This window comes from Pteropus alecto, unplaced genomic scaffold (genome assembly GCF_000325575.1).
Source record: "Pteropus alecto unplaced genomic scaffold, ASM32557v1 scaffold17, whole genome shotgun sequence".
NCBI classification, from domain to species: Eukaryota; Metazoa; Chordata; class Mammalia; order Chiroptera; family Pteropodidae; genus Pteropus; species Pteropus alecto.
In genome coordinates this window covers 12,403,427-12,423,060 of record NW_006440645.1, presented here as the reverse complement: position 1 = coordinate 12,423,060, position 19,634 = coordinate 12,403,427, and the positions used below count along the sequence as shown (strand labels likewise).

Below are 19,634 nucleotides of genomic sequence, written 5' to 3'. Positions count from 1 at the left end.
CCCGCGTCTCCCTCCCTCTCCCAGCCTCCCCTCTCCTCCGCCCTGGCTTTTGGGGACTCCATCAGCTTTTGATTTGGGAGTACGCTGATTGGCTGGAAGCGATTCAACACACGCCGGGCAAGAGAGCTTTGTCTGAGTTGAAGTGAAGTTGTGCAGATTTTCGGCTGGAGTCAGCAATCACGGCTGTTTAGTCTGCAGCCGAGCCGGGGACGGGAGGAAGCGCTCCGCGGAGATCGCCGCAGACTCCGCCGGCACCCTGCGCTAGATGGACCCCGACTGCCCGCGGGGCGACGCGCGGAGGTGACGCTCTCCTGCCTGCAAGGACGGCGAACGGCCCAACGGATGCGGGGGCTGCACGGCGTGCCGATGCTCTCTGGAAGTCGCCACACGGTGTGTATAAAACAAAAGTTTGCGAGCCGTTAATGGCTGTGCCGCGTTATTAAGAGCCGCTTTCAAGTTTCAAGTGCCAAATGTAGCTTAGCGTTAAGTTGCCAAAGGAAGTTGCGGGAATTGCTTTGCCGTTTTTAACTCGCTCTGTGAGAGGAACCTCGTATGCTGACCGATGTGCCAGATGAATGCTAAGATGCACTTTAGATTGGTTTTTGCACTCCTGATGGTATCTTTCAACTGCGATGTGCTGGGCAAGAATCTGAAATACAGGATTTATGAGGAGCAGAGGGTTGGATCAGTAATTGCAAGACTATCAGAGGATGTGGCTGATGTTTTAGTTAAGCTACCTTATCCTCCTGCTGTTCGTTTTCGAGCCATGCAAAGGGGAAATTCTCCTCTGCTTGTAGTAAACGAGGATAATGGGGAAATCAGCATAGGGGCGAAAATTGACCGCGAACAGCTATGCCAGAAAAACTTGAACTGTTCCATAGAGTTTGATGTGATCACCCTACCCACTGAGCATCTGCAGCTTTTCCATATTGAAGTCGAAGTGCTGGATATTAATGATAATTCCCCCCAGTTTTCGAGATCTCTCATTCCTATTGAGATATCTGAGAGCGCAGCAGTTGGGACTCGCATCCCACTGGACAGTGCGTTTGATCCAGATGTGGGGGAAAATTCCCTCCACACGTACTCTCTCTCTGCCAATGATTTTTTTAATATTGAGGTTCGGACCAGGACTGATGGAGCCAAGTATGCAGAACTCATCGTGGTGAGAGAGCTGGATCGGGAGCTGAAGTCGAGCTATGAGCTTCAGCTCACTGCCTCAGACATGGGTGTGCCACAGAGGTCCGGCTCGTCCATTCTTAAAATAAGCATTTCGGACTCCAATGACAACAGCCCTGCTTTTGAGCAGCAGTCTTATATAATACAACTCTTAGAAAACTCCCCCGTTGGCACTTTGCTCCTAGATCTGAATGCCACCGATCCAGATGAGGGCGCTAATGGGAAAATCGTATATTCCTTCAGCAGTCATGTGTCTCCAAAAATTATAGAGACTTTTAAAATTGATTCGGAGAGAGGACATTTGACCCTTTTCAAGCAAGTGGATTATGAAATTACCAAATCCTATGAGATTGACGTTCAGGCTCAAGATTTGGGTCCGAATTCAATCCCAGCTCATTGCAAAATTATAATTAAGGTTGTGGACGTTAATGACAATAAACCTGAAATTAACATAAACTTCATGTCCCCTGGAAAAGAAGAAATATCTTATATTTTTGAAGGGGATCCTGTTGATACATTTGTTGCCTTGGTCAGGGTTCAGGACAAGGATTCTGGGCTGAATGGAGAAATAGTTTGTAAGCTTCACGGACATGGTCACTTTAAACTTCAGAAGACTTATGAAAACAATTATTTAATCTTGACCAATGCCACCCTGGATAGAGAAAAGAGATCTGAATACAGTTTGACCGTAATCGCCGAGGACAAGGGGACACCCAGTCTCTCTACAGTAAAACATTTTACTGTGCAGATCAATGATATAAATGACAATCCACCCCATTTCCAGAGAAGTCGATATGAATTTGCAATCTCAGAGAATAACTCGCCAGGGGCATATATCACCACTGTCACAGCCACAGATCCTGATCTTGGAGAAAATGGGCAAGTTACATATACTATTTTGGAGAGTTTTATTCTGGGAAGTTCCATAACTACCTATGTAACCATTGACCCATCTAATGGAGCCATCTATGCCCTCAGAATCTTTGATCATGAAGAAGTGAGTCAGATCACTTTCGTGGTTGAAGCAAGGGATGCGGGAAGTCCAAAGCAGCTTGTAAGCAACACCACAGTTGTGCTCACCATCATTGATGAAAATGACAACGTTCCTGTGGTCGTAGGGCCTGTTCTGCGCAATAATACTGCAGAAATCTCCATCCCCAAAGGGGCTGAAAGTGGCTTTCATGTCACAAGAATAAGGGCAATTGACAGAGACTCTGGCGTGAATGCCGAACTCAGTTGCTCCATAGTAGCAGGAAATGAGGAGAATATCTTTTTAATTGATCCACGATCATGTGACGTCCATACCAACGTGAGCATGGAATCTGTCCCCTACACAGAATGGGAGCTCTCGGTTATCATCCAGGACAAAGGCAATCCTCAGCTACGTACCAAAGTCCTTCTGAAGTGCATGATCTTTGAATATGCAGAGTCAGTGACAAGTACAGCAATGACCTCAGTAACCCAGGCGTCTTTGGATGTCTCCATGATTATAATTATTTCCTTAGGAGCAATTTGTGCCGTGTTGTTGGTTATTATGGTGCTGTTTGCAACTCGGTGTAACCGAGAAAAGAAAGACACTAGATCCTACAATTGCAGGGTCGCAGAATCGACTTACCAACACCACCCCAAAAGGCCATCCAGGCAGATTCACAAAGGGGACATTACGCTGGTGCCTACCATAAATGGCACTCTACCCATCAGATCTCATCACAGATCGTCTCCGTCTTCATCTCCTACCTTAGAAAGAGGGCAAATGGGCAGCCGGCAGAGTCACAACAGTCACCAGTCCCTCAACAGTTTGGTGACAATCTCCTCGAACCACGTGCCAGAGAATTTCTCATTAGAACTCACCCATGCCACTCCTGCGGTTGAGGTAAGATCACACACTGCACTGGTTCCCTGACAAAGTAGCTGTTAGCGTTCAGTAGTTGTGAGTGTGTTAGTTCTTAAATGTCTCCATTAAGAATTAACAATACTAACGAGATGCAAATTAAGTAGGTTACAAGTTATATCATGTATATGTAGCAAGCATACACACCTTAGCATGCTGTTTTTCTTAAGAGTTTACTTGCATGTACTATGTAGAATACTGAAAAATAAATGGGAATCTCACAAAGGACTAGCTGATTAGAATCCCCTTACTTCCCAGATTTAGATACTGGAGGACGAAAATAAAGGGGCTTGTTTTATTTTCATAGTTGTGGTCTCTACTAAGAAATCGAAAACTGAGGCCTCCAGAATCCTATCTCAATGCATGTTATATCTGTTCAACTTTTGAAAATTTTCTGCCATTATTTTAACTACCTGTTACAATGTTGTATTTTACAGCATTTTCCATGTGTTTTTATCACTGATCACTTTAATCTGAACTATAAAATAAAGGAACTCAATCTGTTGTTTATAAAGGGGTCCTCTTTCAAAAAGAAAAACAAAACCAGTTCTCTTAGATCATTCAGCTCTCTCTGCAATGTATTTGGTTATATCTGGTGGCTAGCTGCACTGTCTGCCACAGTCCAGCACGTGTAAATCTTTACAAGAGAGATAACATGTTCAATTAACTAGAATGAAATTGTGAATAATTGTTTATCCTTGCTGAAAGCTTGTGAGTTATCTGGGGGTTTGTTTCCAGGAATCAGTTCTGTCTATTTGGTTTCCAGCAGGTCTCCCAGCTTCTTTCAATGCTTCACCAGGGGCAATATCAGCCAAGGCCAAGTTTTCGAGGAAACAAATATTCTAGGAGCTATAGGTATGAATTACCCTCGTGTTACCTATTAAGTCTCAAATAACATGGATGCTAAAGAATAAAAACTATACTTTCCCTGATTTATCTTTCTAGATATGCCCTTCAAGACATGGACAAATTTAGCTTGAAAGACAGTGGCCGTGGTGACAGTGAAGCAGGAGACAGTGATTATGATTTAGGGCGAGATTCTCCAATAGATAGGCTGCTGGGGGAAGGATTCAGCGACCTGTTTCTCACAGATGGAAGAATCCCAGCAGGTAAGGAGGTAGTCATAGATAAATCCTTATTTTCAGATCTATTTCACCAGGGAAGTGACCAGTTTCTCTCCTGCTTATATTCCCTTTGTCCTCTGCATTAAGTCTCTGTAATCTGCACACTATTAGCAATGCACATAGACTGAAACACTTTAAAATTATTTTCTTAAAATCCATATTAAGCAGTTCGTACAGAAGGAATGAGCATAGGAGCTTAAGAGGACAAGAAGAAAGGAGTGGGCAGAGGAGGAAACCGCCCTGCTTTCCTCCTCTTTCTAGCCCATCCAGCTCTGCCACAGGGCACTCTTGAGCAACTCTTTATAAAATTACTGGGTGGTTGTTTTCAGACAGCCTGTTTTGGTGCATAGTGGTAAACTGGACTATAATTTGGAGGACACATTTCCTGTGATGGCAACCAACTCACAGAATCAGAGATTAAAATATACTAGGGAATGGTATACTTTAATCACCAAAAATAGGAGCAAGAATGCATCTTTGTAGGTGGGAAGCAAAGAATATTTTTTGCCACCTTTCATTTTATGTCTGCACTATAGTGGAAGAACAGGAGTCCAAGGGAGGAATTTATAAGCAGACAGATGGATGGAGGAGATCCCAGTAAGTTATGAGCCACGTTTGCCTTAGCATCCCTTTTCTCTAATTGTGCAGTAGAAACTCTGTGAACCAACTGGGTAGATACCGACTGCATCGTTAAAGCAACCCAGAGACTAAAGACTGTAATACTAAACCAAGTCTTAGGAATGTACAAATGTTCTTTCATCTACTTACATTTTTAAATTCCACTGAATGTTGATTGAGTGACTGCCATTCGATAAATGAAAGAAAGGTAGAACAAGAGTATATTACCCATGTGAGTTCCATCAAACATCTATTTTCTACATACAGATCTGTGAGAGAGTTTAGGAAATAGACATGGGGGGAGCTTCAGAGAGCTACAGAAATGCGGGTGAACTCAGTAAATAGAAATTTAGCTCTTGTAAGTTAGGGCTGTGGTGGAGGCAGTAGCTGCAGCGGTGTTAGTGTTAGTCATAGCAGTCGCAGTTGTCACCAGCGGTGTCCCAGCACTTACTCCAGGCCCATGAGCTGTTCTACACCTGCACTGCTTCTCCCAACGCTTTGACATAGGGGTTAGTAGTGGTGCACACATACACATTCTATCTATCATCTATCTGTCTGTCTGTCTGTCTGTCTATCTATCTATCTATCTATCTATCTATCTATCTATCTATCAATCATCTATCTACCTATCGTCTATCTATCTATCTATCTATCATCTATCTATTTATCTATCTCATGACACATGATATATATATATTACATTTGAAAACTGAAGCTTATAAAAGTTAAAAATGTGTCTCAAATCAGGCCATTCCTGCCATTCCTATCTGGTAGGAGATTTGAGCCAATCTCTGTATTCTTTAATACTAATCTATCAAGAGAAATATAAAGTAACAGGTTGTTTCTTTCTTTAATATGTTGAGTGGCACATGTGTTCTTATATTTTAAATTATTACTACCCTCCATGAAACTCTAAAATGCTGCTTATTTAATTATGTTATCACAGGGATAGATATTGCATTTCTGGCAGGATGAATATATGGAAAGGACTTCTAGTTTCAGTGAGGACTACAATGCACATGAGAGACCTTGTTTGCACAATCGTCCATGATGTGTGGTTTTTTTTTTTTTTTTTTAAACTCATGGACTCCCCAGACCAATATAGAGAGCTCTGAAAATCTAGTGGAATATATATGGCTTCAGACAATTTGTTCAAAGAGCTCAAAGAGAATCAGTTTTATTATTCTTACCCATGAAATGAAAGAGCTGGCTGAATTTCTATGAATCTATAATACTGAGAGAACTCTAATTTCAAATATGGATCCTTAATTTTGAATAATTTGATTTCCCAAATTACATTATTTCATAAAACAGAAAAGTAGCGTAATGGGTATAATGTCAATGTTTCATTATGTGTTATTTTTTAAATTACATGAAGTCAATTTATTGAAATTTTAATTTATCAGCCTAGTTAAAAAGAGAACAACTGCCCCTACTTAGATAACCTTGCCATTTGTGGGCTTAAATTATGCCTCAAGTCCTTTGTAATTTTGAAATTGTATAATTCTAATAGCTAATCATGGTCTAACTTTTTAAAAAAGATCAAGTCTCTTCTTCCACTTTTTCCTGTATTTTCAAAGTTACCAACACCAGGTACGTTCATGGCAGAAGAGTCATCTAATGCTTGAGTTTAAAAAAAAGTTAAATAAAAGTAAATGTTCAAGAATGAAGACACTGGGGAATCAACAAGTAGATTATAAAGTCTAGGATAATAATGAGCCTCGTTTTGTGACTTTAGACTCCTTCCAAGTTACATTTCTTTTCCAAGTTAGAGGCTCACTTTTAAATTATTATTAATACTACTACTTAATATATAGACAGCCTTTAAAAAACAATTCCATATTTACGCAGTCATACTTATTCCAGGTGTGCAGTGGGAGAGCTATATTGCTGGTGTATGGCTTTGTATTACAAGTGACTGTGTTTAAGTAGATACATTTCTGGCTGACTAGCTACCTGCCTCCATGTGGGGTGTGGGTGTGGTAGAAAGTATTCTACTACACCAGGATATCACCAATGATCCACAGAATATTTTAAGCTTTACTCATGTTGTACATATTGAGTATCTATACAGAGATAACTGTCCTTTAATTATAACCATCATTTTGATAATACTTCACCCATTTTTCTGGCTTATTATTCACTCTGGCTGCTTCTGCTGGCACATTAAGGCATAACACTTGTGCTTTGTAAAGTTATATTCCCAGGAAATATTCCAAGTAGGAAAAAAAAAAGTCCACGTCTGAAAGCCATTAACAGAAATCAGTGCAGTTTTCAAAAGCATGTATATTTTTAGGACTTAAGTGTCTTATTCCAACTGTTTTTCTGCATTAGACTGTGATCAAATATAGATTATGTTATGTCGAATTGCCTGCCAACAGGGTCACTTCTGATTATTCATTCTATTAATTCCCACAGACGTATCCTTCATTCTGAGCAGTAAAATCAGCATGCATTTTTGTCTGTTAGCTCATGTTTGTCAACATTCTTTCCTCCTTACTCATTCAACTTTGAATTACAGTACTACACATATTCCTGCAAAATCTCCATTTCCCCAGTGTATTAGCTGCACCAGGATGATGTATAAAGGGTTTTGATTTTGTTTCTTGCGACATTCCTTCCTGATTGAGCTCATTCCACTTTTTGTTAATCTGTCGTTAGTGATTACTTAATGCCAACGTTCCTCTTTATTTCTGAGTTCTCTGCATTCTTATGACTGGTATCCCAGTTCTGGCCTTTCTCCCATGGCTGGTTTACTGTGCAAGCATAGAAACTGTTATTCTCTCTCTCATAACCCCTCCCTTTGTCAAATCTTTCTTCTATATGGCTTGAACAACTTTTTCATAACATTTTAATTGACATATTTTGGTTCAAAATCAATAATTGACTTTTATTGCCCAGCAATGCCTGATTAAACCTACTTAACTTGGTATTCTAAGGACAATGAAATCCTCTCCTAGCTCATTAACTCTCAATCTTGGCTTTTTTGTATTTTTTGTAATAGGTAGGACCATCTCTTCACATTACATACCAACCCATTGCTCATGCACCTTTCTGCCTGAAAAACTGGCTTCTCTTCACTCCGTCCATCTAACTCCTATTCATGTCTCACATTTTGTTTCAAGTTTCTCTTTCTTTAACTACTCCAGCCTCCATGTCCACTATTCTTTCTTTTCTTGGCATGTCCTCAGCATTATATAGTTTGAGACTATAACTGGGCATTTGCTACCTTTAACTCAAAACTAGATCTGAAACCATTTGAGGGTAGGAAAATCATAGCACTTCATATATGACAGGCTCTTAATATATAACTGATTGATGATTAGCTAATGTCTTGGTAGAAGTTAGACATATGTTTTTCTTCCTATATTTGATGCTTCCTGCCCTATCTATGGTAGAGTACAGTGACAAAATTGAGAGTCATATAGTGACTGCTACCCACTCCCTCTCCCCTCCCCAGGGAAGTTTAGCCACCTGGCAGAGCTTTCAAGAAGGGACAGAAAGATTAGCCACTTGGCACCACTTGCCAACAAGTCCTAGTCATTGGATGTGGTACAGAACCTCCGTGGCACTGAATAACACATACACTAAGAATGTTTTCAAATAGTTGAGCTTCCTGGGAAAAGATTGAAAACGTCAGAGAAACTGAGATGTGCCCTTTTCTGCTCCACTGCTCCTCCTCCCCCATTATTTTTGCCATCCTCTCTCCATTAGTCTTTATCAGTTTTTCGGATTTTCAGAATTTTTAAACTTTTATGGTAATTTATTGTCTTGTAATTAAAGCCCCATTTATTTATTGTGAAGTTGTAAAACAGCATTCCCTGTTTAAAAATCCCTATGACCGAATTTAATTTTGAAACTGAATTACCATTTTAACCACCCAGATTGTATTTTTAGTTGTATGTTCATTATATTTGGGTCTCTAGAAATTCAGTCATGCTCAGGATTCCTAGAAGCTTTAGCAATTTTTCTTTTTTCCCCCCCTTTGTCATTAAACATTAAAATTCATTATCAGACAAAGTCAATCAAACACTTACATCCTTCTCACAGAGTTAAAACCAGAAAATAAGCAAAATGTGTCATCAGGTCTGTTTTCCTTCCTCGTAACAGGATGTGAGAAAGACAATATAACCAGGTCTCCATTCCATTTTCAGAGACTCAGGGAATTAAGAAAAAAAATTCATTACCACTTCGATAGTTATTTGCTGCTGAGAAAACCTCATTGCTATTAAAGTATTCCAGTTACTTTCAACTCCTTTTGGTTTTGTCCACATTAAATGATGAACAATAGTTGGTAAATATTTCCACGTAGTAATAATGCATGAAGTCAGCACATCTAAACTTGCTCTGATTATTAACTTACTTACTTAAACTTAACCTTTCTTCATAGCAAAATTACACAAGGATTCTCAATGTTCACCCTCTTTCTCTTACCCCATGGTAATTCCTGTGGAATTCATGTTCACACTATCTCTGCATTTTCTCTACTCCCTTTATGTTTTCAACTTTCTTAACAATCAGACTTTTTTCTCACTCACAATATTTGCTTTTATTCTTTCAGATAAATATCCAGGAGTGGGATTACTGGTTCATGTGGTAGTTCTATTTTCAGTTTTTTGGGGAACCTCCATTCTGTTCTCCATCATGGCTGTACCATCTTGCATTTCCAGCAACAGCATACGATGGTGCAATTTCTGTGTATCTTCACAAACGTTTATTACTTTTTGTTTTTTGGAACGGCCATCTTGACAGGTTTGAGGTGATATCTCATTATAGTTTGAGTTGCATTTCTCTGATGATTAGAACATATGTAGTGAATGCTTATTCTCTGCAGACATTTGAGCCAGTGATGAGGATACAGCAATAAACACACTGGAAAACAAACTTCCTCTGACAAGGTATCTGACATTGCTCATCCTTTCTAGCAATAATTTCAAAGAAAGGGAAATCTTTCTTAAGTAGCCAGATCTACAGAATTAGCTCTGAATATGAAGATATGGCTGGTATCAATCCAGTTTTCATTCATATCCAAGATCATTATTTTACATTTTCTGTATTCTGTCATTTGCTCTAAAATGAAATCATGATGTTGAAGAAACCTAATGGTCACTGAAAGAGAGGAGTGATTTTTGGAGTCTATTTTACATCTTCGCATTTTCTGGATGTTATATAGTTCAGTTATTGTTATTTGCCAAAGTTAGACATTTTTCTCCTTTTTTAATTTTCTGCTTTTTTCATATTATGTATTATTTCCTGTGAGCGTGACCACTCAAAATCCAATGGGGCCATAACAGCTGGAAGAACTACCCAATGGATCTTTCATAGTCTTCATCTTTTCATGACTTTTCCATCTATTTGAATTTCAAACCTTTAAAAGAGGACTTCTTAACTGAGTAACTCCAGATGCCTGGTAGTTGAGGGTAATTCCCACTAATGTTTTAAGTAACAAGTCAATAAATAATGCAGAATACCTTGAAGAGAGATTAATAAGTATAGTGATGTGATAGCTTATTATATATATTCCCAGCGCCTCCATTAAAATTAAAGGAGGTCATATAGACCTCACTATCTAGAAAGTCACCGAGAGGCATTATTCAAGGATTGTCTGGTGGCCTTCTAAAGTTATGGATTTCACCTTACAGCTCTGATGTGTTCTAGAATTTACGTTCAGCGAATAATTCATCGCCCACATCTTAAGTCTTTTTCAGTCATTCTCATGTATAAGTTATCCATCCATTTTCTCATCCCTTGAGTTGCACAAATGGCATTGCTGAAGAGTACATGAGTCCTAACCCTCCTCTCCTCGTTTGATATACAGGGAAAAAAATATGCCGGTTCCATAAAACTAGCATTCAAAGGAAAGCCATAATTGCAGTCCATCTAATGTGTAAAGTAACGGGTTAGTATCATGGTAGTATTTTAAAACCGCCTCATCCTATTACTTTGAAATAGAATAAGGTTTCCCCCATCATTTGGGGTCATGCTACGTATAATAACAACCCCCACTGTCTCCCTTGAGTGCAGCTATGAGGCTGTGCACGGAGGAGTGCAGGGTCCTGGGCCACTCCGACCAGTGCTGGATGCCGCCGCTGCTCTCGCCATCCTCTGATTATAGGAGCAACATGTTCATCCCCGGGGAAGAATTCCCGGCACAACCCCAGCAGCCGCATCCTCATCAGAGTCTTGAGGATGACGCCCAGCCTGCGGATTCCGGCGAGAAGAAGAGTTTTTCCACCTTTGGGAAGGAGTCCCCAAACGACGGGGACTCCGGCGGTACCAGCACATCCTCTCTGCTCTCGGAAATGAGCAGCGTGTTCCAGCGCCTCCTGCCAGCTTCCCTGGACGCCTATCCTGAGTGCGGCGAGGTGGACCGGTCCAACTCTCTGGAACGCCGCAAGGGTCCCCTGCCGGCCAAGACCGGGGGCTACCCGCAGGGCGTGGCGGCCTGGGCGGCCAGCACACACTTTCAGAACCCCACCACCACCTCCGGGCCCCCGCTGGGAACTCACTCCAGCGTGCAGCCTTCCTCAAAGTGGTTGCCGGCCATGGAGGAGATCCCTGAAAATTACGAAGAAGACGATTTTGACAACGTGCTCAACCACCTCAGCGACGGGAAGCATGAACTCATGGATGCCAGCGAGCTGGTGGCCGAGATTAATAAGCTGCTCCAGGATGTCCGCCAGAGCTAGGGGAGCTTAGCAAAGCGTTTTTTTGTTTCCATACATTTGGAAATAGGGGACAGAGAAAACCCTGAAAGAACTGGCATTGCCAAATAGTTGCATTTATCATAAATGTGTCTGTGTATATTGAATATTAAATACTGTATTTTCGTATGTACACGATGCAAGTGTGATTATTTTAATCTGTATTTTAAAAATACATTTGTACCTTATATTTATGTGTAATTTAACAGACAAATTTTATTTTTTTACTCCCATGACAAACACGTTTTTCCTAATCACGTAGAAAGTAGCCACTGTTCAAATCTGATATACTCTTCAACCACAAAGTATAAGGGCACCGCTTAGATTAGTTATGTTGGGGGAGAAGTTGTTATTCTGTAGGAAAAACCCCACTGAAGCATTATAGAGTTCTTAGTTCTATTAGGTGATCCAACTTATTTTTTTCAATACTCTTTTTTAACATTAATCCTCAGTAAAAACGTTAAACTTTTATTGTTGTTATCTGGACTGCTCTCTGCCAGTTCTGCTAGTTCCCAGTCGCATAGCAACATTGAAACATCAGGTGAAATTCGATCTCAGAACTGGGCAGTATCTTTTACAGTCAATGATGGAAATGGGATGAGAGTCGATGTTTCTTCCTAAGTCCCAGGCCCCTTCTCTTCCAGGGTGTCACACTGGTCTGTTCTTGAGAATGTTTCTCCTAAAGTATTATTGTCTGTTTACAATCGAGGTAAACAATGGATGTCACTCCATCACTGTAACAGGAGATGTGCTCCAAAGAAATGGAATCTATCCTTTAAATGGATAATGATGTATTCTAACAGCATGAAGTATTAACTGACAAAGACAGTTATGTCAGTGTCTCTCCTAGGGTAGTGAACATAATTGATTTAGTCTGAAACCATTCCGTTTGAATCTCCCCCTCTCCTCTCACAATACTTGAACATTTTTATCTTTTGCAATGTTTTTTTTTTTCTATAACTATTTGCTTTTAGCCTTTGTCTCCAGTGCATGATCTCATATTTTTGCTTTTATTTTTAGTATAAGAACATTTATAAAATTACATTTTTGCAATTGCAATACTGTTTTATTTGTTGTGTGACAAACGACAAGTTCTCTATTTATTGTGCTGTTATCACTCTGTGTGGAATGCTTTGGTAAGGGAGATCGTTATTATGACTTTTCTCATTTATGACCAAGCTTCAATTAATGTTATTTCTATGACTACACTATCTTGATTGTACTCTCCAGAAAATTTTACTGTCGATGAAAATAAAAGAAAAATTCAAGTAAAGCTAAAGGACTGTCCATAAATCAGAGCCCTATTCCTATATATACATTCAAAAGCTTTGCATGAAGAATATCCTTCATTAGAAGATAATTCAGTGTTAAGTTTTGAATGATAAAGAGGGACCATTTAGCTGGCCTGGCAAACAAGAAAGACACAATGGAAAAGGAATGAGTTTGAGACTTGAAATGGGAATGAAAAGTCTACCATATTCCCAGTAGATTAAAGAATTTAAATGCATTTGAAGTATAAAGAAAAAGGAATGATCAAATAGTAACTGCCTGACCAGTTTTTAAATTTTAAATTAAAAAAAAAAAAAAACTTTCTTAGAACATTTTGTATTAAGTTGTGTTAAAAAAAAAAAAAAGTACCCTTACAATGTTTCTATGGGAAGAACATTTCCTCTATCTTCAAGCTTCTTTCGGCTAGAGCTAGTCTAATAATTAAATCTATTTTAAGTCAATGAACAGGAGAAAATGACCAAATTTAATGACATATCTATGCATGGGATCCCCACATACATGAGTCAGACACCACCTACCTGACAGAAAGGGAAAATGGGGCAAATATGACATTCTGAGCTAAGGGCTCCTTGGGGCTTCAGAGGGTGATTGCAGGGCAATAAGAAAAGCAGATGCTCAGTAATTAGTAGTTCATCCTGCCACATAGATAGGTCAAAAAAAGGTTACTGCTGATAATCTCTTTATGGGAAAGGCTTGTGATTCAAATTCTTCCAGATAGTTGGGGTGGGGGTGGGGTGGGGGTGTGGGGAGGTAGAAGTTGCTCCTGAGCCTGCAGGGTCTTGTTTGCCTTCAGCTCAAAATAATCCACATACCGTGAAGGCACATCTTGGGGCGACTCATTCTGAACCCCTCCATTTCCAAGAGGTGAAAATATTATCCTCCTTGGTTTACTAGTGGGGAATTAAAATACTAGGAAAGTAAAATAAACTAAAATTGGTTAAGTCAGATATTTTAATTCTCAAATGAGTACATCAAATAGATGTGTTAGGTCTTTCAAAAAGAACATTTTTTTTTTTATAGGAGGAATTGCAATTTCAAGTGAAATTTTGGTTTATTTTTCAGTAGATTACTCACACAAATGTTGACCACATTTAAAGACAATCTGCTTTTCAAATTCACTTTCTTTTAGTGCATATAATCGTTAAGAAAAAGACTTTCATAATTTCACTGCTCTTAATTTAAAGCACCCAACGGTAATTTAAAAAGCGAGCTGGAAATCAATATTTGGATAATGTGAGGCATATAAAATGCAATATCAACACAAAACCTTTGTACACTGTTTGTATAGGGAGCATTCCATGTCTCAAACTCCCTGCTTCTCTAGCCTTCTCCACTTCTTATTGCTGCTTTGTGTGCCCACAGGTCAAAGGATATTGGTGCAAGTTTTTTGCTGGAATGTTTGGCGCTATCATAGCAACCTAAGCCTTCATCATTTACATTTCCCCTTCTTTGATATCATTCTCCTTCTCACATTGAAACAACCACTTAAATCAAGGAGATTCCTTTCTCCATTCATTATTTTTTAATCTCTTTGGCCACATTTGACTCCTTTAAATGTTCTTCAATGACAATCATCTATTAAGAGAAAATGTAATTCAACACTAAAACTGTTGCTTAGCAAAAGTTCCTTTCAAAGGCTTGTTTATAGGATGATTAGAATTGGCTTTCTTCAAATTCTTAGAAGCTATGAACATTGTTATTCTTTTATCATTTCTTTCTTTCTTGGTATTTAGCAAGATTAACTTTGTTAATCATTTAAATTCTTGCGGCTCCTGTAACAGATATATCAAATTTACCACTTACCAACAGATAAATATTAAGGCAAGAGATGGGTTAAGTTACTGTCCTATGGAGTTACTGAAGAAGTCTAATTGATGGAAATCAGCTTAGCTTCTTTGTTTCGGTCTTTTGATACTGACTAATAGAAAATATTCAAAACTGGGTCTAAATTATTGATGCATTAAAATTCAAAGAATTGTGAATCTGTTTAAAAAATTAATTGTATGGGTGGAACATGTATTGCCTGACATAGCAACTTTCAATCTTACATGAACTCATAGAACTGACCCAAGAGAGTTCAGGCAATTTGTAAAACTATTGAAAAGATTTTAATGTTTCTGTTCTAATTCAATATATCTTGATAATGTATCATCACGGTATCAAAGATTAGAGACACACTGAACCCTGAATAAGCAATAAATTTTGCCATATAATATTAAATTCAAATCATACAAAAGTCTTAAAAATTTATGTTGTTTTTAAAACAATGAAAACAGTGTAGGCATTTCAAAAGATCCAACAGATTGACTTCCTTAATTACAAGTTAAACTTATAAAACAGGGCTATACGTATATTCTGTCTTATAAATTGTGAAAGTATAAGATGCCATATTAATTGTAATTATTTTTCATACTACAATGTCTAATTATGAATCATAGAAATAATTCTCTATGGTTACATTAAATTTTAATTTAATAAATTAGGCTATTGGGGCCACTGAAAATTCATCTCAGTTTAGTTTATAGAACAAATGGTAAGTCACTTTTTTGAAATAACTGAATGATATCTAAAGTTCTGCATTGCAATTGAAAAGAACTTTATTGCCCAAATTTTGCTTTTTCATTCTTCATTTGTATAACTGGGTTCATAGTCAAGTATATAACATTCTGTATACCAGAAATAATAGGACCTTTAATATAGTCTAAGCCAAAAAAATTTTTTGAACAGATAGGCACAATATGAGTGTATATACTTTTCATTAATTTATATTTTTTAAATTCCATTTTATACCATTTGTGGAGCTGTTAAAAGAATTTTATAGGGAGCTGGCACTACAAAAATTGCTATCTAAATTTATATACTTCCTGACTTTTGAAATAGCAATATACATTCTACTCTACTACTTTAAAATAATGGTTTTCTATTTTCTTTTATGACTTTGCCAAGTTGCTCCTAATTCTTGTTTGCTTTTTCAGATTTTATCTTTCCAATTTATTTATTTAATGGTTCTCCTCCTTGATCATTTATCCTACTGTCCACATTTTACAGCACTTCTCCAAATTTTTGCATGTATATAGTACTTTATATAACCACATAGACCTAATCAATTTTTTCATGTTTATTCTTCATTATTAATGTAACAGGGATCATGTTTTTGAGATATGAAGCTAATACCTTTTCATTCTCAATAATCCTTGTTCCTCTAATTCACTAGTTTAGTGGAAGGGTAAATTTATACAATTAAGAACAAAGCGGTCATTTCTTTTGTTCTAAATTAAAAGCGGTCATTTCTTTTGTTCTAAATTCTTATGTTTTAAATTAAAAATTTTCGAGTGTCTAGGGATACAGTGTAGAAAACTTGACTTATTGAGGAAATTGTTTTTTTCCTAAATATCTGTACTTCTAAATTAAGGGTTAAGAGTTGGATTGGAAAAGGTGAGGTTGGAGTTTTACTATAAGCCAACGTGCAATACAAGAAAATGAATATTAGGTAAGAAAGGCTTTTGCTGCAGAAAAGCAGATAACTTAGATAATTGTTGAGAGCATAAAGCACTAGAGAGAAATAAATTGGGAAGGGTAAAATATCAGATGATAGTGTCTTCTTTATTCACACCTCCAGTGATCTTTTTTTTTTTTAAATTAAAATCACTGGGGGTGACATTGGTTAATAAAATCAAATGGGTTTCAAGTGTACAATTCAGTAATACATCATATGTCTATTGATTGTGTGTTTACCACCCAAAGTTAAATTTCCTTTCATCACCAAATATTTGACCCCCTTTACCCTTACCTACCTTCTCCCATCCCCACTTCTCTCTGGTAACCACTAATCCACTGTCTGTGTCCTCGAGTCTCTGTTTATTTGTCATTTTTATTTGTTGCTTTCGATTTTATATCCCACATATGAATGAAATCATATGGCTCTCAACTTTTTCTGTCTGGCTTATTTTGCTTAGCACGATTATCTCAAGGTCCATCCATGCTGTGGCAAATGGCAGTATTTCATCTCTTCTTATGGCTGAGTAATATTCCATTGTATATCTGTACCAAAGCTGCTTTATCCAGTCATCAATCGTAGGACACTTCAGTTGTTTCCATGTCTTGGCCACCGTGAAACAACGCTGCTATGAACACTGGGATGCCTATATCTTTGAAGATAAATGTTTTCCAGTTTTTTGAGTAAATACCCAGAAGAAGGATTGCTGGGTCATAAGGTAATTCTATTCTTAGTCTTTTGAGGACCCTCCATACTGTTTTCCCTAGTGGCTGTACCAATTTACACTCCCACCAGCAGTGTCTGAGGGTTCCTTTTTCCCGACAACCTCTCCAGCACTTGTTATTACTTGCCCTGTTGATTACAGCCATTTTAGCAGGTGTGAGGTGGTATCTCATTGTGGTTTTGGTTTGCATTTTCCTAACAGCTAGTGAAGTTGAGCATGTTTTCACATGTCTGCTGGCTGTTTGTAGTTCTTCTTGGGAGAAGTGTCTATTCAGGTCCTCTGCCCATTTTTTAATTGGATTTTTTTTCCTTATTGTTGAGCTGTATGAGTTCTTTGTATATTGTGGATATTAGGCCCTTCTCCCATTTGGATGGTTGCCTCTTTGTCTTATTGATAGTTTCTTTTGCTGTGCAGAAGCTTTTTAGTTTGATATAGTCCCCTTCCTTCATTTTTGCATTACTTCCCTTGCCTTTGAGGTCAGAAGCTGTAGAATAAAGTGATACTTTTGGGGAAGATGTGTCTCCTTTTCCTGACCCTCCTCGCATGCGAGTGCAGACCTGGAAGGAAGTGGTGCCACGGCACATGCGCCTCGGGAGCACCATCTCACCTCGTCACTGCTGCTGGATGGTCTATGGAAGATTCAGACTTTCTTTCCAGCCCAAATGGGGGAAGGGCCGGTATTATAAACTGGATTACATTTCATAGAGCTCTTACTTAAATGAAGGAGGGCTTTCTAAAAGCCTCAGGTACATTATTTTTTTCATTAAAAAGTACATTCTGCATCTTAAAATAACCAACCACAAAATACTGTAGACAGAGGAAGCACAGACTTTCCCTTTGGAGGCAGACCTCTGTGTCTGACAGAGTTTGAGGTTCCAAATAACCTACACTCCTTCCAGTAAGTCTCATTACATGAGAGGTAATGTATCTAAAAACACAATTAGGAATGTTTTGTGAATTCTAACCAGAAGAATATATTGCCAGTCTCTGCCTCGTGATTTGAATCTCTTCTGCAAACTCACGCCTGGAGGCTGTCAGTGAGGATCTTGCCTATGCAGAGTTTCAGGAATTGCTGAGAGCGTGTGTGGCAACCACTGGGAACGAGCAAAGTATCAAAGGAAAAGCCTACAAAGGACCAACTACTACGATTAATTTATCCTTTGCTACTTTTTCTCCTTGCCCTGTCTCCTCACTTTCTTCTTGGGTGGCACTTACTATCGGGCACTAGAGATACACCGATGAACAAAACAGACAGAAAAGAGATGAAGACCAGTACCCATCTATGAAAATGGCCCAAATCCAGCACACTGACGCCACCAAAGGCTGAGGGGGATGTGAAGCAACAGAAACTCTCATTCACAGCCAGTGGGAATTTAAAATGGTACAGCCACTTTTGAAGACAGTTTGGCAGTTTCTTAAAAAACTTAACATACTCTTACTATGCCATCCAGCAGTTGTGCTCCTTAGTCTTTACCCAAAGGAGCTGAAAACTTATGTCCACACAAAAACCTGCACGTACATGTTTACAGCAGCGTTATTCATAGTTGCCAAAATTTTGAAGCAACCAAGACGTCATTCAGTAAGCGCATGGGTAAACAAACCGTGGTATACGCAGGCAATGAAATGTCATGCACAACTAAAAAGGTGTGTGTGTGTGTGTGTGTGTGTGTGTGTGTGTGTACACACACACACACATATAATGTATGTGACAAAATTCTTGCCAAATTTTCTGAAAGTACTTTTGGAGTATTTCATATTAGCTATAATATGAGAGAAATCTGAGACTTAACAAGAACTATCACATGAAGATTTCAATCAGTAACAAGATTGTTGCTCCAAAATGATAATAATTTAACAGCCAGAAAAGATAGAATGAGCCCTGCATCGCAGCCTGTCAGTGTAGAGCTTGCACCATGAGTTAGACATCCAACCAGCACGCAAGTTTTAAGGGACATGCACCAAGTTAACAGAGATGCCTCTCACCCCTGGAGAGTGTTTGCAGAACCCTTCCTCTCCTATTAGTGAGTCATTGTTAAGTTTGCAATTCACAGCATAAGCTCTTTTACGAAAACAAACAAGCAAATAAACAAATGGCAAAGCCAAACAAAACAAAATCATAATGTCCTCCTCAATATCTCTCACTTTTATTGAAAGTGCATCCAGTCTGATAAAAGCAAAGTCATGCCACATGCTAAACTAATGTCCCAGAAGGAGGAACACTGTATGTGCAAATGATTTACAAACTACCTGGCCCCCGTAGAAAGAATTTCTCAACTTCATAACTTATTTTAACATGAAAGGATACTTTATACTCATTTAGCATCAAAATCTTCATTGATATTTAACCATCTGAGTTTCAATGAAAATATCCAAATTCAAAAGTACGCACTATGCAATTGCTCATAGCTTTGATGATGGTTTAGAAGGTGACTCAGAAAAATTCATTTTATTTCATGACAGAATAACTTTTCTTAAAGAAATTAACTTTTATTCTGAGTGCTTTCCAATTTTATTTTTTCTGTTCACATGCCTTCCAAAAGTGAACCACTCTTCAGGATATCATATGCTGAATATCGCCCCCATCTCTGAGAAGAAAATTTGATTTAATCTC

At 38.4% G+C, this 19,634-nt stretch overlaps 1 protein-coding gene across 7 annotated transcripts; it reads left to right on the top strand.

Annotated features, from left to right (window-relative positions):
- Window positions 1-17: 17 nt before the first annotated feature.
- Window positions 18-12,786, top strand: PCDH18 (protocadherin 18). 7 transcript variants are annotated; one of them, XM_025050931.1, is made up of 5 exons: window positions 18-3,049; window positions 3,834-3,922; window positions 4,013-4,176; window positions 10,628-10,708; window positions 10,834-12,786. In XM_025050931.1, the coding sequence occupies exons 1-5, from the start codon at window positions 563-565 to the stop codon at window positions 11,496-11,498; spliced, it is 3,486 nt and encodes a 1,161-aa protein (XP_024906699.1). In that variant the 5' UTR covers window positions 18-562; the 3' UTR covers window positions 11,499-12,786. The 7 variants fall into 7 exon arrangements, with proteins under 7 accessions (XP_024906699.1, XP_024906700.1, XP_006917834.1 ...); XM_025050932.1 differs by having other exon boundaries at window positions 19-3,049; window positions 3,837-3,922; XM_025050933.1 differs by lacking the exon at window positions 10,628-10,708 and adding an exon at window positions 4,728-4,788 and having other exon boundaries at window positions 20-3,049; window positions 10,834-11,057.
- Window positions 12,787-19,634: the final 6,848 nt, after the last annotated feature.

Excerpts from the sequence above, each read along its gene's own strand:
- PCDH18 (XM_025050931.1), top strand. The coding sequence starts at position 563 with ATGTGCCAGATGAATGCTAAGATGCACTTTAGATTGGTTTTTGCACTC. Across the intron at positions 3,923-4,012 it reads AAATATTCTAGGAGCTATAG|ATATGCCCTTCAAGACATGG; the intron begins GTATGAATTACC and ends TTATCTTTCTAG. Across the intron at positions 10,709-10,833 it reads TCTAATGTGTAAAGTAACGG|CTATGAGGCTGTGCACGGAG; the intron begins GTTAGTATCATG and ends CCTTGAGTGCAG.